The sequence below is a fragment of the Stegostoma tigrinum genome, chromosome 15 (assembly GCF_030684315.1).
Source record: "Stegostoma tigrinum isolate sSteTig4 chromosome 15, sSteTig4.hap1, whole genome shotgun sequence".
Taxonomy (NCBI): Eukaryota; Metazoa; Chordata; class Chondrichthyes; order Orectolobiformes; family Stegostomatidae; genus Stegostoma; species Stegostoma tigrinum.
Genome location: NC_081368.1, coordinates 836,651 through 858,295, shown reverse-complemented (window position 1 = coordinate 858,295; position 21,645 = coordinate 836,651). Strand labels below are relative to the sequence as shown.

Below are 21,645 nucleotides of genomic sequence, written 5' to 3'. Positions count from 1 at the left end.
TGAGTAAACCCTTGTCTTGTTACTTCTTCCAAAGTGCATCAGGGTTGACTCCCATCTGAGCAATCTGTCTACAGCCTCCTGCAACCTAAGACTGTCTTTGCGTCATCCAAAATTTACTGATCATCACCTCCACCACATTCTCATCTACATCAGTTATCTAGACCATGAGCAATAAGGAGCCAGGATAGAACGCTATGGTATACCACTACACACACAGCTCCAGTCACACAGCCTTCTACCACCACCATGTTCCATCTTGCCAAGTTAGCCTGGATCCCATGTGCTTTTAATTTCTTTATCACTCTTCCGTGTGGGGCCTTGTCAAAGGACTCTGCTGAAGTCCAGATAAATGTCCTACACTCATCTACATAGCTGGTCACCTCCTCAAAACATTCAAATCAAGCTTGTTAGGCATGACGTCACTCTGGCAAAGCCATGCTGACTATCCCTGATCTAACCTTGCCTCTCCAAATGGAGATTAACTTTATCCTTCACTGTTTTCTCCATTGTTCCCCAACTGCTGACTTACTGCTCTGTAGTCCCCTGGTCTATCTCTAACACCCTTCTTGTAAAGTGGGTCCACATTTGCTGTCCTCCAGTCCTCTGACACCTCTCCTGGGATCAGAGAGGAATTACAAATTTGGGTCAGAGCCCCTGTAATTTTCTCCCTCATCTCCCATAGCAGTTGGGATGCAACTCACCCAGACCATCATGATTTGTTGATTTTAAACCCATCAAAAACTCCAAAACCTCCTCAATCCTGTGAGAGTGAAGGAGACACACTCTGTGATACGGGAGGGAGTAAGGCACACTCAGAAATCCCTTGGAGGAGTCTATTCTGTACAATGTACGTACTGTTTGCAGCTTCATTCATTTCAAGCTCCAGTGAGAACCTTCCGGAAGAAATTTGAGGAAACTGCTCACATCTGATACGTTGTCACTCTGCAGACCCTGGAATCTGGGCAGGTCACTGAATGAAAATAAAGGAACTTACACTTGATCAGCACTTCTCGTATTCTTAGAATAATCCAAAGCATTGATACTGTTGTAGCTTGGCAAACTTGTGGCCATTTGATGCACAGCAAGATCCCATGATAGGCAATGTCATAACGCCTGGATAATTTGATCAAACCCATTGACGGACTGGCACTAGCAAGTACACCTTGACTCATTTTTCATTTAGTCTTTCATGGGATGTGGGTGTCACTGGCTGGACTAGGATTTATTGCCTGTCCCTAGTTGCCCCTCAAGAAGGTGGGGGTGAACTGCCTTCTTGAAACGCTGCAGCCCATGTGCTGTGGGTTGACCCACAATGTCCTTAGTGAGGGAATTCCAGGATTTTGACCCAGTGACAGTGAAGGAGCGATGATATATTTCCGAGTCAAGACGGTGAGTGGCTTGGAGGTGATCTTGCAGGGGGTGGGTGTTCCCATGTATCTGCTGCCCTTGATCTTCTAGATGGAAGTAGTCGTGGGTTTGTAAGGTGTTGTCTGAGGATCTTTGGTGAATTTCTGCAGTGAAGCTTGTAGATAGTACACACGACTGTTACTCAGCATTCGGCGGGGGCAGAAGTGGATGCGGTGTCAATCAAGCGGGGGCTGCTTTGTTCTGGATGGAGACAAAAGGATAGCAAATGTGGTTCCCCTGTTCAAGAAGGGGAGTAGAGACAACCCTGGCAATTATAGACCAGTGAGCCTTACCTCAGTTGTTGGTCAAGTGTTGGAAAAGGTTATAAGGGATAGGATTTATAATCACGTAGAAAAGAATAAATTGATTAGGGATAGTCAGCACGGTTTTGTGAAGGGAAGTTCGTGCCTCACAAACCTTATTGAGTTCTTTGAGAAGGTGACCAAACAGGTAGATGAGAGTAAACCGGTTGATGTGGTGTATATGGATTTCAGCAAGGCGTTCGATAAGGTTCCCCACAATAGGCTATTGTACAAAATGCGGAGGAATGGAATTGTGGGAGAGATAGCAGTTTGGAACGGAAATTGGCTTGCTGAAAGAAGACAGAGGGTGGTAGTTGATGGGAAATGTTCATCCTGGACAGCAGTTACTAGTGGTGTACCGCAAGGGTCGGTGTGGGGTCCACTGCTGTTTGTCACTTTTATAAATGACCTGGATGAGGGCGTAGAAGGATGGGTTAGTAAATTTGCAGACGACACTAAGGTCGGTGGAGTTGTGAATAGTGACGAAGGAAGTTGTAGGTTGCAGAGAGACATAGGTAAGCTGCAGAGCTGGACTGAGAGGTGGCAAATGGAGTTTAATGCAGACAAGTGTAAGGTGATGCACTTTGGTAGGAGTAACCAGAAGGCAAAGTACAGGGCCAATGATAAGATTCATAGTAGTATAGATGAGCAGAGAGATCTCGGTGTCCATGTATACAGATCCTTGAAAGTTGCCACACAGTTTGACAGGGCTGTTAAGAAGGCATACAGTGTTTTAGCTTTTATTAATAGAGGGATTGAGTTCCGGAACCAAGAGGTTATGGTGAAGCTGTACAAAACTCTGGTGCGGCCACACTTGGAGTATTGTGTACAGTTCTGGTCACCGCATTATAAGAAGGATGTGGAAGCTTTGGAAAGGGTGCAGAGGAGATTTACTAGGATGTTGCCTGGTATGGAGGGAAGGTCTTACAAGGAAAGGCTGAGGGACTCCAGGCTGTTTTCATTAGAGAGAAGAAGGTTGAGAGCTGACTTAATAGAAACATATAAAATAATCAGAGGGTTAGATAGGGTAGATAGGGAGAGCCTTTTTCCTTGAATGGTGATAGCGAGCACGAGGGGGCATAGCTTTCAATTGAGGGGTGAAAGATATAGGACAGATGTCAGAGGTAGTTTCTTTACTTAGAGAGTAGTAAGGGAATGGAACGCTTTGCCTGCAACGGTAGTAGATTCGCCATCTTTAGGTACATTTAAGTTGTCATTGGATAAGCATATGGACGTACATGGAATAGTGTAGGTTAGATGGGCTTGAGATCGGTATGACAGGTCGGCACAACATCGAGGGCCGAAGGGCCTGTACTGTGCTGTAATGTTCTATGTAAGCTTCTTGAATGTTGTTGAATATGTGTGCATCCAGGCAAGTGGGAAGTATTCCATCACACTCCTGACTTGTGCCTTGTAGATGGTGGACGGGCTCTGGGGATTCAGGAGGTGAGTTACTCCCCACAGTATTCCCAGCTTCTGGCCTGATCTTGCAGCCCTATGTTTATTCAGTGAGTCCAGTTAAGTTTCTGGTCAATAGTAACCCCCAGGCTGTTGATAGTGGGGGATTCAGTGATGGTAACACCACTGAATGTCAAGTGGTGATCGCTAGATTCTCTCCTGGTAGAGATGGTCTTTAGTGAGTTTTGAGAAGATTTGTAGCTTAGGTTGAGGTTCTGGATGTAAGTTTGCTCGCTGAGCTGGAAGATTCGTTTTCGGACGTTTCGTCACCATTCTAGGTAACATCATCAGTGAGCCTCCGGTGGAGCACTGGTGTTATGTCTTTGCCTAACACTTTAGTGGTATATTTGTACTTGCCTTTAGTCAGCCCATTCTCAATCTTGAACATGGACAGCTTCAGCATCTGAGGAGTCACAAATGGTGCTGAATATTATGCAAGCATTGGCAAACATCTGACCTTATGATGGAGACAAGGTGATTGATGAAGCAGCTGAAGATGGCTGAGCCCAGGATACTACCCTGAGGAACTCCTGCTGAGATGTCCTGGAGCTGAGATGACTGATCTTCAACAACCACAACCATTTTCCTATGTGCCAGGTATGACTCCAACCTGCAGAGAGTTTTCCCCCCAATTGCCACTGATTTCAGTATTGCTAGGGCTCTCTGATTCCATTTTTGGTCAAATGCAGCCTTGATCTTGAGGGCTGTCACTCTCACCTGATGTCTGGAATTCAGCTCTTTTATCCATTTGGTCCAATGTTCTGATGAAGTTTTGATGATAGGACAAAATCCTGGTACTTCCTACCTAACAGCACTATTTAAGCTCCCACATTTGAAGGTCTGCAGCAATTCAATGCAATTAAGGATGGCCGTATTGAATACACAAAATGCAAACCCACTCTAGCGGCTATGTCTTTAGTACCTGACCTGTTTGATCAGTAGTACTGGTGCCGAGCCACTCTTGATCGTGGACGCTGAAGTTCCCCACCCAGAGTACATTCTCTGTCCTTGCCACTCTCAATGCTTCTACTCAACACGGAGGAGTATTTATCCATCAGTCAAGAGAGGATAGTTCATGATAACAATAGTGTAGGTTAGATGGGCTTCAGATCGGTATGATAGGTCGGCACATCGAGTGCCGAAGGGCCTGTACTGTGCGGTAATGTTCTATGTTCTAACAGGAGATTTCCTTGCCAACATTTAATCTGCCACCATGAAATATTATAGGTTAGGAGTCAATGTTGAGGACTCCCAGGACAACGCTCTCCTGACTGTTTCCCACTGTTCCGCCACCTCTGCTGGGTCTGTCCTGCCAGTGAGACAGGGCATATCCAGGGATGGTGATGCCAGTGTCTGGGATTCTGTCTGTAAGGTGCGATTATGTAGGCATGACTATGTGAAGCTTTGCTTGACAAATCTGTTAGACAGCTCTCTCAGTTTTGGCACTAGACCCCGGCTGTTAGTGTGGAACAAAAACAAAGTTGCTGGAAAAGCTCAGCAGGTCTGGCAGTATCTGTGAAGGAGAAAACAGAGTACAATGTTTTGGGTCCAGTGGCCCTTCCTCAGAACTGATGGTGACTGGGAAAACGTCAGTTTATATACAGGAAATAGGGAGGTGGGTGGGCTAGGGAGTAAACGATAGGATAGAGCCCAAAGAGAGAGACAGACAGTTGGACAGACAAAGCAGTTGCTAACGATCAGGCTGGGAGGGTGAATAGTTGTTAATGGGGACTGTTAGTGACTAACAATGGTAGGTGCGTAGTGTCAGGCTATGTGATAACATAGCCTGGTGTGTGGGGTGGGGGGCTGGGACATGGGGGGAGTTTAGGCCCTAAAATTATTGAACTCAATATTGAGTCCTGAGGGCCGTAGGGTCCCCAAGTGGAAAATGAGATATTGTTCCTCCAGCTTGCGTTGGGTTTTACTGGAACACTGCAGCAAGCCAGAGACAGAGATGTTGACCAGGAACAGGGTGGTGCATTGAAGTGGCAGGCAACGGGTAGTTCAGAGTCTTTTTTGTGAGCAGAACATAGATGTTCTGCAAAGCAGTCGCCAAGTCTATGCTTCGATTTCCCCAATGTCGAGGAGACCACATTATGAGCGGTGAATGCAGTAGACTAGATTGTGGGAAGTACAGGTGAAGTGTTGCTTCACCTGGAACACAGAACATAGAACTTAGAACAATACAGCGCAGAACAGGCCCTTCAGCCCTCGATGTTCTGCCGATCTGTGAACTAATCTAAGCCCCTCCTCCTACACTATCCCATCATTATCCAAACGCTTATCCAGGGACTGTTTAAATGCCCCTAATGTGGCTGAGTTAACTACATTGGCAGGCAGGGCGTTCCACGCCCTTACCACTCTCTGAGTAAAGAAAGGTATGTTTGGACTGGAAGAAAAGGGGTATGTGGAACATTCCTTGTTCCATTCCTATTCCAGCCCCCACCCACAACTCTTTCTCCGATACATCCAAAACACTCTTATTTAGAATTGGAAAACTTCATCAATTTAGCTTCCGATTTCCACCCTGCCCTCACTTTCACCTGGAGTATGTCTGACTCCTCTCTTCCCTTCCTTGACAGTTCTGTTTCCATTTCTGGGGATAGACCAGCCACTAATATCAATGGATGTGAGACTGCTCGCTGAGCTGGAAGGTTAGTTTTCAGACGTTTCGTCACCATTCTAGTTAACATCATCAGTGAGCCTCCGACGAAGCGCTGGTGTTATTTCCCGCTTTCTATTTATCTGTTGAAGTTTCCTTGGGTTGGTGATGTCATTTCCTGCGTTGTTGATGTCATTTCCTGTTCTTTTTCTCAGAGGATGGTAGATTGGCTCCAAATCAATGTGTTTGTTGATGGAATTCTGGTTGGAATGCCATGCTTCTAGGAATTCTCGTGCATATCTCTGTTTGGCTTGTCCTAGGATGGATGTGTTGTTCCAATCAAAGTGGTGTCCTTCCTCATCAGTATTTAAGGATACGAGTGATAGTGGGTCATGTCGTTTTGTGGCTAGTTTCTAGAAAGCTAGCCACCAGGATACATGAACATCAACTAGCCACAAAACGACATGACCCACTATCACTAGTATCCTTACATACAGATGAGGAAGGACACCACTTTGATTGGGACAACACATCCATCCTAGGGCAAGCCAAACAGAGACACGCACGAGAATTCCTAGAAGCATGGCATTCCAACCGGAACTCCATCAACAAACAGATTGATTTGGAGCCCATCTACCATCCTCTGAGAAAAAGAACAGAAAATGACATCACCAACACAGGAAATGACATCACCAACCCAAGGAAACCTAAACAGATAAACAGAAAGCGGGACATAACACCGGCGCTTCATTGGAGACTCACTGATGATGTTACCTAGAATGGTGATGAAACGTCTGAAAACTAACCTTCTAGCTCAGCGAGCAAACTCACATCCAAAACCTCAACCTGAGCTACAAATCTTCTCAAAACTCACTAATATGCACTACAAACCCACCAACTCCCACAGCAACTTGGACTATACATCCTCACACCTCACTTCCTGTAAAGACTCCATCCCATTCTCTCAGTTCCTCCGTCTCTGTCACATATGTTCAGGTAGGCCAACTTCGACAAGGGAGCCTCCCAGATGTCCACATTCTTCCTCAACTGAAGATTCCCCAGCTCCATTGTCAACAGGGCTCTCAATCGGGTCTGACTCATCTCCCGCACTTCCATCCTCACCCCTTCTCTTCCCTCCCACAACAGCGATAGGGTTCCCCTTATCTTCACCTACCATCCCACCAGCATCCACATCCAGAAGATCAGACGCCATTTCTACCGGCTCCAGCGAGATGCCATCACCAGACACATATTCCCCTCCCCTCCCTCGTCCGCCTTCCGCAGGGACCATTCCTTCCAGGACACCCTGGGCCACATTCCTTCACCCCCAACACCTCCCCACAGCCCTACGGTACCTTCCCCTGAAGCCGGCAAAGGTGTAACACCTGCCCGTTTACCTCCTCAGTATCCAAGGGCCCAAACATACCTCCCTTTCCACAATCTAGTCTACTGCATTCACTGCTCACAATGTGGTCTCTACATTGAAGAAAATGAAGCACAGTCTTGGCGACCGTTTCACAGAACATCTACATTCTGCTCGCAAAAAAGACCCTGAACTACCCGTTGCCTGCCACTTCAATGCACCACCCTGTTCCTGGTCAACATCTCTGTCTCCGGCTTGCTGCAGTGTTCCAGTGAAGCCCAGCACAAGCTGGAGGAACAATATCTCATTTTCCACTTGGAGACCCTACAGCCCTCAGGACTCAATATTGAGTTCAATATTTTTAGGGCCTATAATCTTCCACGTTCTAGCCCCTGTGCCCAACACATCAGACTATGTTATCACATAGCCTGCCATTACACACCCGCCATTGTTAGTCACTAACAGCCCCCATTAACAACTACTCACCCTCCCAGCTTGATCGTTAGCAACTGCTTTGTCTGTCCAACTGTCTGTCTCTCTCTTTGGGCTCTATCCTATCGTTTACTCCCTAGCCCACCCACCTCCCTATTTCCTGTATATAAACTGACATTTTCCCAGCCACCAACTGTTCTGAGGAAGGGTCACCGGACCCAAAACGTTAACTCTGTTTTCTCCTCCACAGATGCTGCCAGGCCTGCTGAGCTTTTCCAGCAAATTTGTTTTTGTTCCGGATTTACAGCATCTGCAGTTCTTTTGGTTTTTAATTCTGTTAGTGAGGAGTTTGTGATCCAAGTAGTCTTTGCCTGAGTAACAGTGGAAGCTATAATCAAGGCCATTGTTCAGGGAGGGAGATGGCGCATGGAGAATTGAAGCTGAAGGATATCAGGGCAGTAACCACGCCAGTGGCTGATCCCAGAGCAAATGATCCACTGAATATTCCAAGAAATAATCCAAATGACTTGAACATGGCAGCCACATCAAAGTTGTGAGCATTAACTCCTTCAGGCTGATAGGCCACAATCGATCTAATGGAACAGAGATTCCCATTAGACAATGTATACCAAACACAACATCATACAAGATAATAAAATGTGAGGCTGGATGAACACAGCAGGCCAAGCAGCATCTCAGGAGCACAAAAGCTGACGTTTCGGGCCTAGACCCTTCATCAGAGAGGGGGATGGGGGGAGGGAACTGGAATAAATAGGGAGAGAGGGGGAGGCGGACCGAAGATGGAGAGTAAAGAAGATAGGTGGAGAGGGTGTAGGTGGGGAGGTAGGGAGGGGATAGGTCAGTCCAGGGAAGACGGACAGGTCAAGGAGGTGGGATGAGGTTAGTAGGTAGCTGGGGGTGCGGCTTGGGGTGGGAGGAAGGGATGGGTGAGAGGAAGAACCGGTTAGGGAGGCAGAGACAGGTTGGACTGGTTTTGGGATGCAGTGGGTGGGGGGGAAGAGCTGGGCTGGTTGTGTGGTGCAGTGGGGTGAGGGGATGAACTGGGCTGGTTTAGGGATGCAGTGGGGGAAGGGGAGATTTTGAAACTGGTGAAGTCCACATTGATACCATATGGCTGCAGGGTTCCCAGGCGGAATATGAGTTGCTGTTCCTGCAACCTTCGGGTGGCATCATTGTGGCAGTGCAGGAGGCCCATGATGGACATGTCATCAAGAGAATGGGAGGGGGAGTGGAAATGGTTTGCGACTGGGAGGTGCAGTTGTTTGTTGCGAACTGAGCGGAGGTGTTCTGCAAAGCGGTCCCCAAGCCTCCGCTTGGTTTCCCCAATGTAGAGAAAGCCGCACCGGGTACAGTGGATGCAGTATACCACATTGGCAGATGTGCAGGTGAACCTCTGATTAATGTGGAATGTCATCTTGGGGCCTGGGATGGGGGTGAGGGAGGAGGTGTGGGGACAAGTGTAGCATTTCCTGCGGTTGCAGGGGAAGGTGCCGGGTGTGGTGGGGTTGGAGGGCAGTGTGGAGCGAACAAGGGAGTCACGGAGAGAGTGGTCTCTCCGGAAAGCAGACAGGGGTGGGGATGGAAAAATGTCTGGGGTGGTGGGGTCGGATTGTAAATGGCGGAAGTGTCGGAGGATAATGCGTTGTATCCGGAGGTTGGTAGGGTGGTGTGTGAGAACGAGGGGGATCCTCTTGGGGCGGTTGTGGCGGGGGCGGGGTGTGAGGGATGTGTCGCGGGAAATGCGGGAGACGCGGTCAAGGGCGTTCTCAATCACCGTGGGGGGGAAGTTGCGGTCCTTAAAGAACTTGAACATCTGGGATGTGCGGGAGTGGAATGTCTTATCGTGGGAGCAGATGCGGCGGAGGCGGAGGAATTGGGAATAGGGGATGGAATTTTTGCAGGAGGGTGGGTGGGAGGAGGTGTATTCTAGGTAGCTGTGGGAGTCGGTGGGCTTGAAATGGACATCAGTTACAAGCTGGTTGCCTGAGATGGAGACTGAGAGGTCCAGGAAGGTGAGGGATGTGCTGGAGATGGCCCAGGTGAACTGAAGGTTGGGGTGGAAGGTGTTGGTGAAGTGGATGAACTGTTCGAGCTCCTCTGGGGAGCAAGAGGCGGCGCCGATACAGTCATCAATGTACCGGAGGAAGAGGTGGGGTTTGGGGCCTGTGTAGGTGCGGAAGATGGACTGTTCCACGTAACCTACAAAGAGGCAGGCATAGCTGGGGCCCATGCGGGTGCCCATGGCCACCCCCTTAGTCTGTAGGAAGTGGGAGGAGTCAAAAGAGAAGTTGTTGAGTGTGAGGACGAGTTCCGCTGGGCGGATGAGAGTGTCGGTGGAGGGGGCCTGGTCGGGCCTGCGGGACAGGAAGAAGCGGAGGGCCTTGAGGCCATCTCCATGCGGAATGCAGGTGTACAGGGACTGGACGTCCATGGTGAATATGAGGTGTTGGGGGCCAGGGAATTGGAAGTCCTGGAGGAGGTGGAGGGCGTGGGTGGTGTCACGGACATAGGTGGGGAATTCCTGGACCAAAGGGGAGAAAATGGAGTCCAGATAGGTGGAGATGAGTTCGGTGGGGCAGGAGCAGGCTGAGACGATGGGTCGACCAGGGCACTCTATCATACAACACACAGTCCATGCACAGCACAGACGTCAAACAGTACGCCTTCAAGAAAATCTACTTCCACCCTTAAACCTGTAACTCCTATGGCAGTGTGGCAGCACTCCCTCGGCACTGACACCCCCCCAATGGCACACGCTGCCTCGGCGCTGACCTTCCAACAGCAGCACTCCCTAGCACTGACCCTCCCATGCCGGCATTCCCTCTGCACTGACTCTCCCACACTGGCACTCCCTCTGCGCTGACCCTCCCATGCCGGCACTGACTCTGCACTGACTCTCCCACGCTGGCACTCCCTCTGCGCTGACCCTCCCACACTGGCACTCCCTCTGCACTGACCCTCCCACACTGGCACTCCCTCTGCGCTGACTCTCCCTCTGTGCTGACCCTCCCGCACTGGCACTCCCTCTGCGCTGACCCTCCCTCTGCGCTGACCCTCCCGCACTGGCACTCCCTCTGCACTGACCCTCCCACACTGGCACTCCCTCTGCGCTGACACTCCCTCTGCACTGACCCTCCCGCACTGGCACTCCCTCTGCACTGACCCTCCCACGCTGGCACTCCCTCTGCGCTGACCCTCCAATGCCGGCACTCTCTCTGCGCTGACCCTCCCATGCTGGCACTCCCGCTGCGCTGACCCTCCCACACTGGCACTCCCTCTGCGCTGACCCTCCCACGCTGGCACTCCCTCTGCGCTGACCCTCTAATGCCAGCACTCTCTCTGCACTGACCCTCCAATGCCAGCACTCCCTTTTGGCTGACCCTCCAACAGCAGCACTCCCTCTGCGCTGACCCTCCAATGCTGGCACTCCCTCAGCACTGACCCTCCCACGCTGACACTCCCTCTGCGCTGACCCTCCAATGCCGGCACTCTCTCTGCGCTGACCCTCCCATGCTGGCACTCCCGCTGCGCTGACCCTCCCACACTGGCACTCCCTCTGCGCTGACCCTCCCACGCTGGCACTCCCTCTGCACTGACCCTCCCACGCTGGCACTCCCTCTGCGCTGACCCTCCAATGCCGGCACTCCCTCTGCACTGACCCTCCCACGCTGGCACTCTCTCTGCGCTGACCCTCCAATGTAGGCACTCTCTCTGCGCTGACCCTCCCATGCTGGCACTCCCGCTGCGCTGACCCTCCCACACTGGCACTCCCTCTGCGCTGACCCTCCCACGCTGGCACTCCCTCTGCGCTGACCCTCCAATGCCAGCACTCTCTCTGCACTGACCCTCCAACAGCAGCACTCTCTCTGCACTGACCCTCCAACAGCAGCACTCCCTCTGCGCTGACCCTCCCACGCTGGCACTCCCGCCGCACTGACCCTCCCACGCTGGCACTCCCTCTGCGCTGACCCTCCCACGCCGGCACTCCCTCTGCACTGACCCTCCCATGCCGGCACTCCCTCAGCACTGACCCTCCCACGCCGGCACTCCCTCTGCACTGACCCTCCCACGCCGGCACTCCCTCAGCGCTGACCCTCCCATGCCGGCACTCCCTCAGCGCTGACCCTCCAATGCCGGCACTCCCGCAGCGCTGACCCTCCCATGCCGGCACTCCCTCAGCGCTGACCCTCCCATGCCGGCACTCCCTCAGCGCTGACCCTCCCACACTGGCACTCCCTCAGCGCTGACCCTCCAATGCCGGCACTCCCTCAGCGCTGACCCTCCCACGCTGGCACTCCCTCAGCGCTGACCCTCCCACGCTGGCACTCCCTCAGCGCTGACCCTCCAATACCGGCACTCCCTCGGCCCCGACCCTCCGATTGTGTGGCATCAATGTCCAGAGCAGCGATTTGGCCCATCGAGTTGATGTTAATAGTTGAACAACAGCAAAATCACAGAAGTGATTTGGCACAGGTGGAGGCCATTCAGCCAGTGATGTCTGCACTGACTTTCCAACAAGCACCATGACTTAGTGACATTTTCCTGCCTTTTCCCCATACCCTCACTCATTGCTTCTATTTAAATTATCTCGTACCTCTTTGAAATGCCTCCATTGGACCTGCTTCCACCACATTTCCAGACAGTGCATTCCAGGCTCTAACTACGCGCTGGCTGAAAAAGGTTTCTTTCACACATGACATTACTACCTTTCCAGATCACTTTAAATCTGTGCCCTCTCAGTCTTGATCCTTTAATGAGCAGAAACAATTTCTCCCCGTCTGCTCTATCCAGGCCACGCCTGATTTCTAAAACCGCTCTCAGATCTAGTTTGGTTTGAGATAAAGGCCTCTGACCAGCTGCTGGTTTGAACCTCTCAGTTACCCATTCAGAAACAAGTCTCTCAGGATGGCAGGGAGAATTGTAAGTATAGGACACACCAGGACATCTGACCCTTGCAAATCACGTCATCCATTATTGGCATTTTCTGGGATTGTCCATTTAAATTGGAAAGGGTTAGGGAGAGATAATGACAGCAATAAACATGAACCTATAGCCTGGTTTGAGGTAAGGTTTTGGTGACTGAGATTTGCAGAATACAGATGATGAGAAAAGATTATCCCATGAGAAACAACTCTTGTTTAACACAGAGAGTTTGTATTAACCACACTCAGGTACCTTACTGAATCTCATGGCACAATCAATTATTCCATACACTGGCTCATAACCTCCAGAACTCTCAGCACAATGTGATATGTCTGTTTTGAACTTGAATGTTGTCCTGGAATATTTTGATTGGTTTTTAGATAAATTCAAATTCCAGGAACCCAGTATTCACAGAGTAAAGCTCAATACTCACTCCTGAACCAAACATTCACATTTTCAGAGAAATATTCTGGACCCAACTTGATGGTCACCTTATCCTATCATTAGGGTCAAGTACATGGAAAAAGGGGGGGCAAATCAATCCCCAGAATTCAAACTAGGTGCGAACGAGCAGCAAATCACAACTCAATCTTCACAAGGCACTTGGGGATCTTTGGTGTCTTTGCAAAGGATCTTCACCTGAAGAGGTAGACACAAGCCCATCAATACTCTGGTTAATAACCAGGAGGTCCAGCACCCAGGAACACTGTGCTCTCTTATCTGGAGACAAACACTTTCCTGCTTTTATTTTGGGTTGAATTGATCTCCCAGGTATGGAATAATACACCAAACAAAAATGCAGAAACAATAACATGCATTTGAGAGTCAGAAAGGGAAACCTGAGTAGCAACTGCATTTTACAAACTCCCAGAATTGGAGGTTCTGCCTGCACGTGTTTGAAAAGTCAATCTGTGTGCAATGGTTAGGCAGTTGTGTGCACAAGTATTACACATATATTCAGATGATCGTACAATGAATGTAAGTTGTGTCTTGTGCATGTAAATACTATGTATTAGGGTTTGCATATATTACAAATATATTACAAATACAAACAGGTACAAAATATTCAAAGGTGCAAGTGTATATAATGCTGCAAATGTTACACTTCTATATGTAAATATTACAGGAGAAGATGATTATATATTCATGCAATTCACATGTGATTATGTACTCATATTTGTAAATATTACAATCAGGAGTGTGCAAACACTGCATATTCATGTATGCTCGTATCTTTTCATTGATGCAATTGCTACCAGGAGTTTAGACAAGTAGAGTTTACTCCACATTCAGTGGTCTCTGCACACGTGTTTATAGTTTACTCCAACCCTGTGGTGTTAGACAGTTGAGTTCCAATCGGTTCAGGAGCTGTATTTTTCCCATAACAATTAAGAATTCTGTAAACAGATTATGATTATTGTATTGGTAAAAGACAGGGATTCATTTTAAATTGAATGTTACTAGTTTTGCCAAGTTATGAGGCAGAGGATAACCAAAAAGGCTCAATGTTGCTGATGTCCTTTACTGAACTCCTGGCTTTTTACATACACCAACCAAACCAGGAGCAAAGGCAATGCCACACTGAGCTGCCAACCCGTTTCTAAGTTAACTCCCACTCAAAACTAGATGGAAAAATGCAAGAAAAGCACCAGGTGGAGACCATTGAGTCCTGCCTCACCATTCAATACCATCACAGCTAAACTCAGTCTTCAACTTCCCTTTCCCGCCCACTCCCTGTTTCCCTCGATTCCCAAAGACCAATCAGCTGTCTGTCCCAGCCTGAAATATATTCAACAATGAAGCACCCCACACCCTCCAAGGGAAGCAGCTCCTAACAGCCATTAGACCCAGTGAGGGCACTGCTCCTTATCTTGTTCCGAAATGGCCAGCCCTCTTGTCCTGAGATATTTCCTGCTGACCTGAAGCTGTAGGTTCTAACAGAGGTGGGGCATTGAACTGAATATTTTTACAGACAATATGAGACAGAAGCTCAGGAATCGGGTAGAGGCTTATTCTGTTCACTGTGACGAGTGCTATTGTGAGATCCACAGAAGTGAGCCGCAGTGTTTGCTGCTCCCCGCACCTCTCTCAAAGCTGGGGTTATACCATGGCTCACATTGACCATAGAACATAGAACATTACAGCACAGTACAGGCCCTTCGGCCCTCGATGTTGTGCCAACCTGTCATACCGATCTCAAGCCCATCTAACCTACACTATTCCATGTACGTCCATATGCTTATCCAATGACGACTTAAATGTACCCAAAGTTGGCGAATCTACTACCGTTGCAGGCAAAGCGTTCCATTCCCTTACTACTCTCTGAGTAAAGAAACTACCTCTGACATCTGTCCTATATCTTTCACCCCTCAATTGAAAGCTATGCCCCCTCGTGTTCGCCGTCACCATCCTAGGAAAAAGGCTCTCCCTATCCACCCTATCTAACCCTCTGATTATTTTATATGTTTCAATTAAGTCACCTCTCAACCTTCTTCTCTCTAACGAAAACAGCCTCAAGTCCCTCAGCCTTTCCTCGTAAGACCTTCCCTCCATACCAGGCAACATCCTAGTAAATCTCCTCTGCACCCTTTCCAAAGCTTCCACATCCTTCTTATAATGCGGTGACCAGAACTGTACGCAATACTCCAAGTGTGGCTGCACCAGAGTTTTGTACAGCTGCAGCATAACCTCTCGGTTCCGGAACTCAATCCCTCTATTAATAAAAGCTAAAACACTGTATGTCTTCTTAACAGCCCTGTCAACCTGGGTGGCAACTTTCACGGATCTGTGTACATAGAAACCGAAATCTCTCTCCTCATCTACACTACCAAGAATCTTACCATTAGCCCAGTACTTTGCCTTCCGGTTACTCCTACCAAAGTGCATCACCTCACACTTGTCTGCATTAAACTCCATTTGCCACCTCTCAGCCCAGCTCTGCAGCTTATCTATGTCTCTCTGCAACCTACAGCATCCTTCGTCACTATCCACAACTCCACTGACCTTAGTGTCGTCTGCAAATTTACTAACTCATCCTTCTACGCCCTCATCCAGGTCATTTATAAAAATGACAAACAGAAGTGGACCCAACACCGACCCTTGCGGTACACCACTAGTAACTGCTCTCCAGGATGAACATTTCCCATCAACTACCACCCTCTGTCTTCTTTCAGCAAGCCAATTTCCAATCCCAACTGCTATATCTCCCACAATTCCATTCCTCCGCATTTTGTACAATAGCCTATTGTGGGGAACCCTATCGAACGCCTTGCTGAAATCCATATACTCCACATCAACCGGTTTACTCTCATCTACCTGTTTGGTCACCTTCTCAAAGAACTCAATAAGGTTTGTGAGGCACGACCTTCCCTTCTCAAAACCGTGCTGACTGTCCCTAATCAATTTATTTTTTTTCTAGATGATTATCAATCCTATCTCCTATAACCTTTTCCAACACTTGACCAACAACTGAGGTAAGGCTCACTGGTCTATAATTACCAGGGTTGTCTCTACTCCCCTTCTTGAACAGGGGAACCACATTTGCTATCCTCCAGTCATCTGACACTATTCCTGTAGACAATGACGAGTTAAAGATCAATGCCAAAGGCTCGGCAATCTCCTCCCTGTTCTTGAATCCACGTTGTACCTCTGGGTATATTCTGTTGGCTAGTTTCTGGGACATTGTTACAGTGAATCTGGTGAGGGGCATGCCAGTGTGGCTGAGGACTGAGATGTTTTGGTAATTCTGGGTGCCTCTTCTGTCACCTTGTTCTTGTGTCGTGGTTTGTAGCACACATTTCCTGTGACACAGAAACTTCTCTCCAGCAGTGGAGAAAGTAGTCATTGAGATGTGGTTCGAAGTCAGGCTTCCATACTTGAGAAATTCAGTTGTCCAGGTTTTCCCAATTGTGAGGGGGTATCATCGAATATGTTCTGAATCGGAGCCTGAGACCCAATGCAATGAGGAAAAGGGACAGGGATTGTATTTTCTAATCTGTTCAGGGACGGTCCTGTTTCTGATTTCTCAAACATTTCTGCAGCTTCAGAGATTATTGCTGCGTCATCAGCATCATCTGGTGGATCCCCAGATTGAAGGGGCAGCCCAACAGTCCATCTTGTTAACACAATGAAGACAGAGACATGTTTGCCATGAAACTCAATCAGATCCAACTCACACTAATGTGTTTTTTCCAGAAGGCGGATGTTCCACATTACCATCCAGAGTGTGGGAGAAGACATTTCTGTCTTCCGCACTTACATATCACTTTGGTGAATAAGTGCAAATAATGCCAAAATTACCGTCCAATGGAACAGAAAAGTTATATCGTGTTGACGAATCGGGACTAGCATCTCAGTGACTGGCATCAACCTGTTGACAGAAACACTGTTCATATTCATCATGCTCAGGTCATGCCATCAACTTTTTGACAGGGCAATAATGTCATCTTCACAAGGCCCGTAGCTGAGAGTTGATCAATGCTGTCCCATGTATATCATCCATTGACTGTGAGTCCTCATTCATTCCAGGATACACTGTCCTCATGTTCCAGCTTCCAAACTGCACAATCTTCACATTTTGCTTCTTGGGTACTGGCTTGCCAACTGCTGCCAGGACAGGATTCCAAAACTACTCCCACCCATCTTAAAGTTCAGCTCTCTGCAAAACTCACAAACATCTTTAACACTGAAACAGGTAACAACTGAGCTGCTCATTCTCAGTCACATTCTACCCAACTCAAACATTTATCTTCCCACATTGACAGTTATTGTGGGTTGCTGTAGAAAATGGTGTTTATTGTGAAAGAAAGATGTGATTATTGGGATGCCTTTGAAAATATCTGCCTGTAGCCCCATTTATTTGATACTCAGCTGGATCACACTAGGATTTCCCAAATGCCCTATTCCACCCTGTAGATGGGAAGGCGACTGACAGGAATATCAAACATCAGAGATTTATTGTCAGGTGTTAATGCAGATATTGACATGACTCAAGCACCACGTGGCAGCTCTAACCTTCCAATTCGTGCAGCAAGTATGAAATCCATTGCAGAGATGGGGGGGAAGTTCACTCTGCATGCTGCACGTTGTCAACATGAAATATATATATGAGCTTTAGCCCAGTGCCAGGCTGTGACATTGACAGCACAAAGCTTAGAGATATGACAATGTGGGGGCGGAAACTGCTGACTCACAGCTCCTACCCTGGGGGTGAGAGAAACTAAGTCTTTGTGCATTGGACAGGAAGCTTTAGTCCTTATCTAACCTGCTGTGTGATGCTGGTATTCCTGGCATTCCATTGCCTAGCTAAAAACTGACTGAATGGCTAAATTACTGAGACAATAACTGCAGGATATGTTTTTTAAACATAGCATAAGGGAAATGAAAAATTCAAATCTTTCTTTGTTTCTTATTGCTGGGCACCAATGAGATCAATCAAGTCATTTTTATGTGATCAACAGAGAAAGGTTCTCTTATTCTATAGTCAGCTGCAGGAAATACTTACGAAGACAGGACAATGGCGACAGCATCATTGAGAACACTTTCCCCAAACAGCAGCGCGTATAGATCCACATCAGCCTGCAGCTCGTTGAATATTGCGAGCACAGTCACTGCAAAAGGGCAGATCTCATTAACAAACCCTCCTGGTAGTACCATCCACTTCTACTCCCCTCTGACAGTCCAATTCATTTGCTTGTCACGACACCCCCCCCCCCCCCCCCCACCACGGCATCCCAAAACCAGCCCAGCTCGTCCCCGCCTCCCTAACCTGTTCTTCCTCTCACCTATACCCCCCACCCACCTCAAGCTGCACCTCCATTTCCTACCTACTAACCTCATCCCGCCCCCTTGACCTGTCCGTCCTCCCCGGACTGACCTATCCCCTCCCTAACTATACTCTCCTCTCCACCTATCTTGTCCTCTGTCCATCTTCGATACGCCTCCCCCTCTCTCCCTATTTATTTCAGAACCCTCTCCCCATCTTCCTTTTCTGATGGAAGGGTCTAGGCCCAAAACGTCAGCTTTTGTGCTCCTAAGATGCTGCTTGGCCTGCTGTGTTCATCCAGCTCCACACTTTCTTTTACACATTACCTTCAGGTGATATCACACTGGTTACCAAAACTCCTGCAACAGCTTCTCCTTCCTCACTTTATTAAGTTCCATCATGTTTCTTGTCCTCTTTGAATCAGTCATTAAATCCCTCGCGTGGAAACAGGCCATTTGGCCCAACAAATCCACACTGACTTACTGAAGAGCGTCCCACTCACACTCACCCCCCTCGCCTATACCTGTAACCCTGCATTTCCCATGCCTGATCAACCTAACCTACTAATCACTGAACACTATGGGACAATTTAGCATGGCAAATCCACCCTAGCCTGCACATCTTTGGACAGTGGGAAGAAACCGAAGCACCCGGAGGAAACCTACACAGATACAAGGAGAATGTGCAAACTCCACACAGACAGTTGCCCGAGGGTGGGATCGAACCCAGGTCCCTGGCACTCTGAGGCAGCAGTGCTAACCACCGAGCCACCGTGCCACCCCTTCTTAACCTCCTCTGGCCCAAGAAGAACATTCCCAGTTTCTCCACATTGACTTGAATGTTAAATCTGGAACCATCTGCTAAATCTCACACTTAGGGGGGTTACAGCATATGGAAGAGGCCATTTGGCCCATCATGTCTGCGTTAACAAAGATCTGATCACACTAACTCCATTTCCAGCTTTTGGTCCATAGTCCTGGAGGCTACGGGAATGCAGGTGAATATTTAAATATTCCTTAAATGTTACAAGAGCTTCTGATTCAACCACCCGTTTCAGGCAGTGAGTTCCAGGCACCCACCAGGTTCTGGGTGAAAACATTTCTCCTCAACTCTGCTTTTAGCTTTCTATTTTTATTGTAAATCTATGACCCGGTTAGCGTGACGATGCTGTTACTTGAAGAGGTATTTTGGTCCTGGTTTTGTTTTGAAGAGAGGTTGCAAGGCAGAGGTACTGAGCTGTCCCTAAGAAAACAAACAATTTGGGAGGCCTTGTGGGTTTTTTTTAAAAGAAGTTGGAATGATGGAAGCAGCTTGGGGGTGGCCAGCTCTCACAGACCAGGACTTGTGATTAAAAACAAAAAATTTTAGGTTTCATTTTAAGTAGAGGCTTTTGGGGTCTCAAAAGAGTTGGAAGCTTCAGTGAATGTCTCCTGGCTGCTGATTTTTTCCTCCTGGATTGGAGAACTGCATGTGAGAATCTGAATCTGCCTTTTTGCCAAGAGGTATGTTTATGGGATGTAACTATACTGGAACAGTTAATTAGTAATAGGTCCTGTATCGATTATTCTGTTATGTTTTCCCATAGTTGCATCATTCCAAATTCCTCTTTCTTTTGTTTGCATTTTAATTATAGCATTTAAATAAATTGTGTTTTGCTTAACATCAAGTTGTTTGACAATCCACATTGCACTTGGAACACGGCACTTCACATCTACCTTTAAAATAAGAAAAAGTTCGGATTTAGGTGACCTTGTTAAAATATTTTAATGGGGTCTGACCTGGTCCATAGCGTTAGTCACTCCTGAACTCGTGAAAACAGTATCTTCCTTTTCAACGTCTCTATGTTCTTCATAATTGTACAAATCTCTATCAGGTCCCCTCTCAACCTCCACTGCTCCAAGGAAAATAATCCCAGCCTATTTCATCCTTCCTCATGGTTCAGACCTTCCAGCCCTGGCAACATGCCGGTCAATGTCCTCTACATCCTCACAAGTGTGATCCTCATCTTCCTAGAACATGACAACCAGAGCTGCACAGAGTACAGTTCTCCAGTTGGGGTATACCAAGTGTTTTCTATATTTCCAGTAGAGTGTCCTTGCTCTTATATTCTATGCCTTATTTAACACAGATAAGAAACCTATGTGGTTTCTGAAACACTTTACCTACCTACTCTGCTGCCTTCATGATTTGTGGATAAAGAACATAGAACAGTACCACGATGTTGTGCTGAACTTTTACCCTAAACCTAAGGTCTATCTAACCTCCACCCCTACCTTATACTATCATCCATATGCCTATCTAATAGCCCCTAAATGCCCCTCATGAGGCCGAATCCACTACGCTCTCCGGCAATGCATTCCACGCCCTGACTACTCTCTGAGTAAAGAACCTACCTCTGACGTCTCCCCTATATCTACCTCCTTTCACTTTAAAAAACTATGTCCCCTCGTAATAGTTACCTCCACCCGAGGAAAAGGTCTCTGTCTATCCACTCTATCTATACCTCTGATCATTTTGTACACCTCTATCAAGTCACCTCTCATCCTTCATCATAGTGGTGTGCCTCAAGGATCTGTTTTGGGACCACTGCTGTTTGTCATTTTTATAAATGACTTGGACGCAGGCATAGGTGGATGGGTTAGTAAGTTTGCAGATGACACTAAAGTCAGTGGAGTGGTGGACAGTGTGGAAGAATGTTGCATGTTGCAGGGAGACTTGGATAAACTGCAAAATTGGGCTGAAAGGTGGCAAATGGAGTTCAGTGCAGATAAACGTGAGGTGATTCACTTAGAACATAGAACATTACAGCACAGTACAGGCCCTTTGGCCCTCCATGTTGTGCCGACCTGTCATACCAATCTCAAGCCCATCTAACCTACACTATTCCATGTACGTCCATATGCTTATCCAATGACGACTTAAATGTACCTAAAGTTGGCGAATCTACTACCATTGCAGGCAAAGCGTTCCATTCCCTTACTACTCTCTGAGTAAAGAAACCACCTCTGACATCTGTCCTATATCTTTCACCCTTCAATTTAAAGCTATGCCCCCTCGTGCTCGCCGTCACCATCCTAGGAAAAAGGCTCTCCCTATCCACCCTATCTAACCCTAATATAACCCTAATAATCTACCTAATAATAGGAAGGCAAGATACTGGGTCAGTGGAAAGATTCTTGGTAGTGTAGATGTGCAGAGGGATCTTGGTGTCCATGTACATAGATCCCTGAAAGTTGCCACCCATGTTGATAGAGCCGTTAAGAAGGCTTATGGTGTGTTAGGTTTTATTGGTAGAGGGATTGAGTTCCAGAGCCGTGATGTCATGCTGCAACTGTACAAAACGCTAGTGCGGCCTCATTTGGAATACTGCGTG

General features: G+C 47.9%; 1 protein-coding gene across 1 annotated transcript in view; it reads right to left on the bottom strand.

The window, feature by feature from the left end:
- The window catches only part of slc9a6a (solute carrier family 9 member A6a), a 92,726-nt gene that overhangs the window by 53,721 nt on the left and 17,360 nt on the right, over positions 1-21,645 (bottom strand). Inside the window, 2 exon segments of the mRNA XM_059651307.1 lie at positions 8,016-8,157; positions 18,012-18,117. Of these exon segments, the coding sequence (XP_059507290.1) occupies positions 8,016-8,157; positions 18,012-18,117 (248 nt within the window).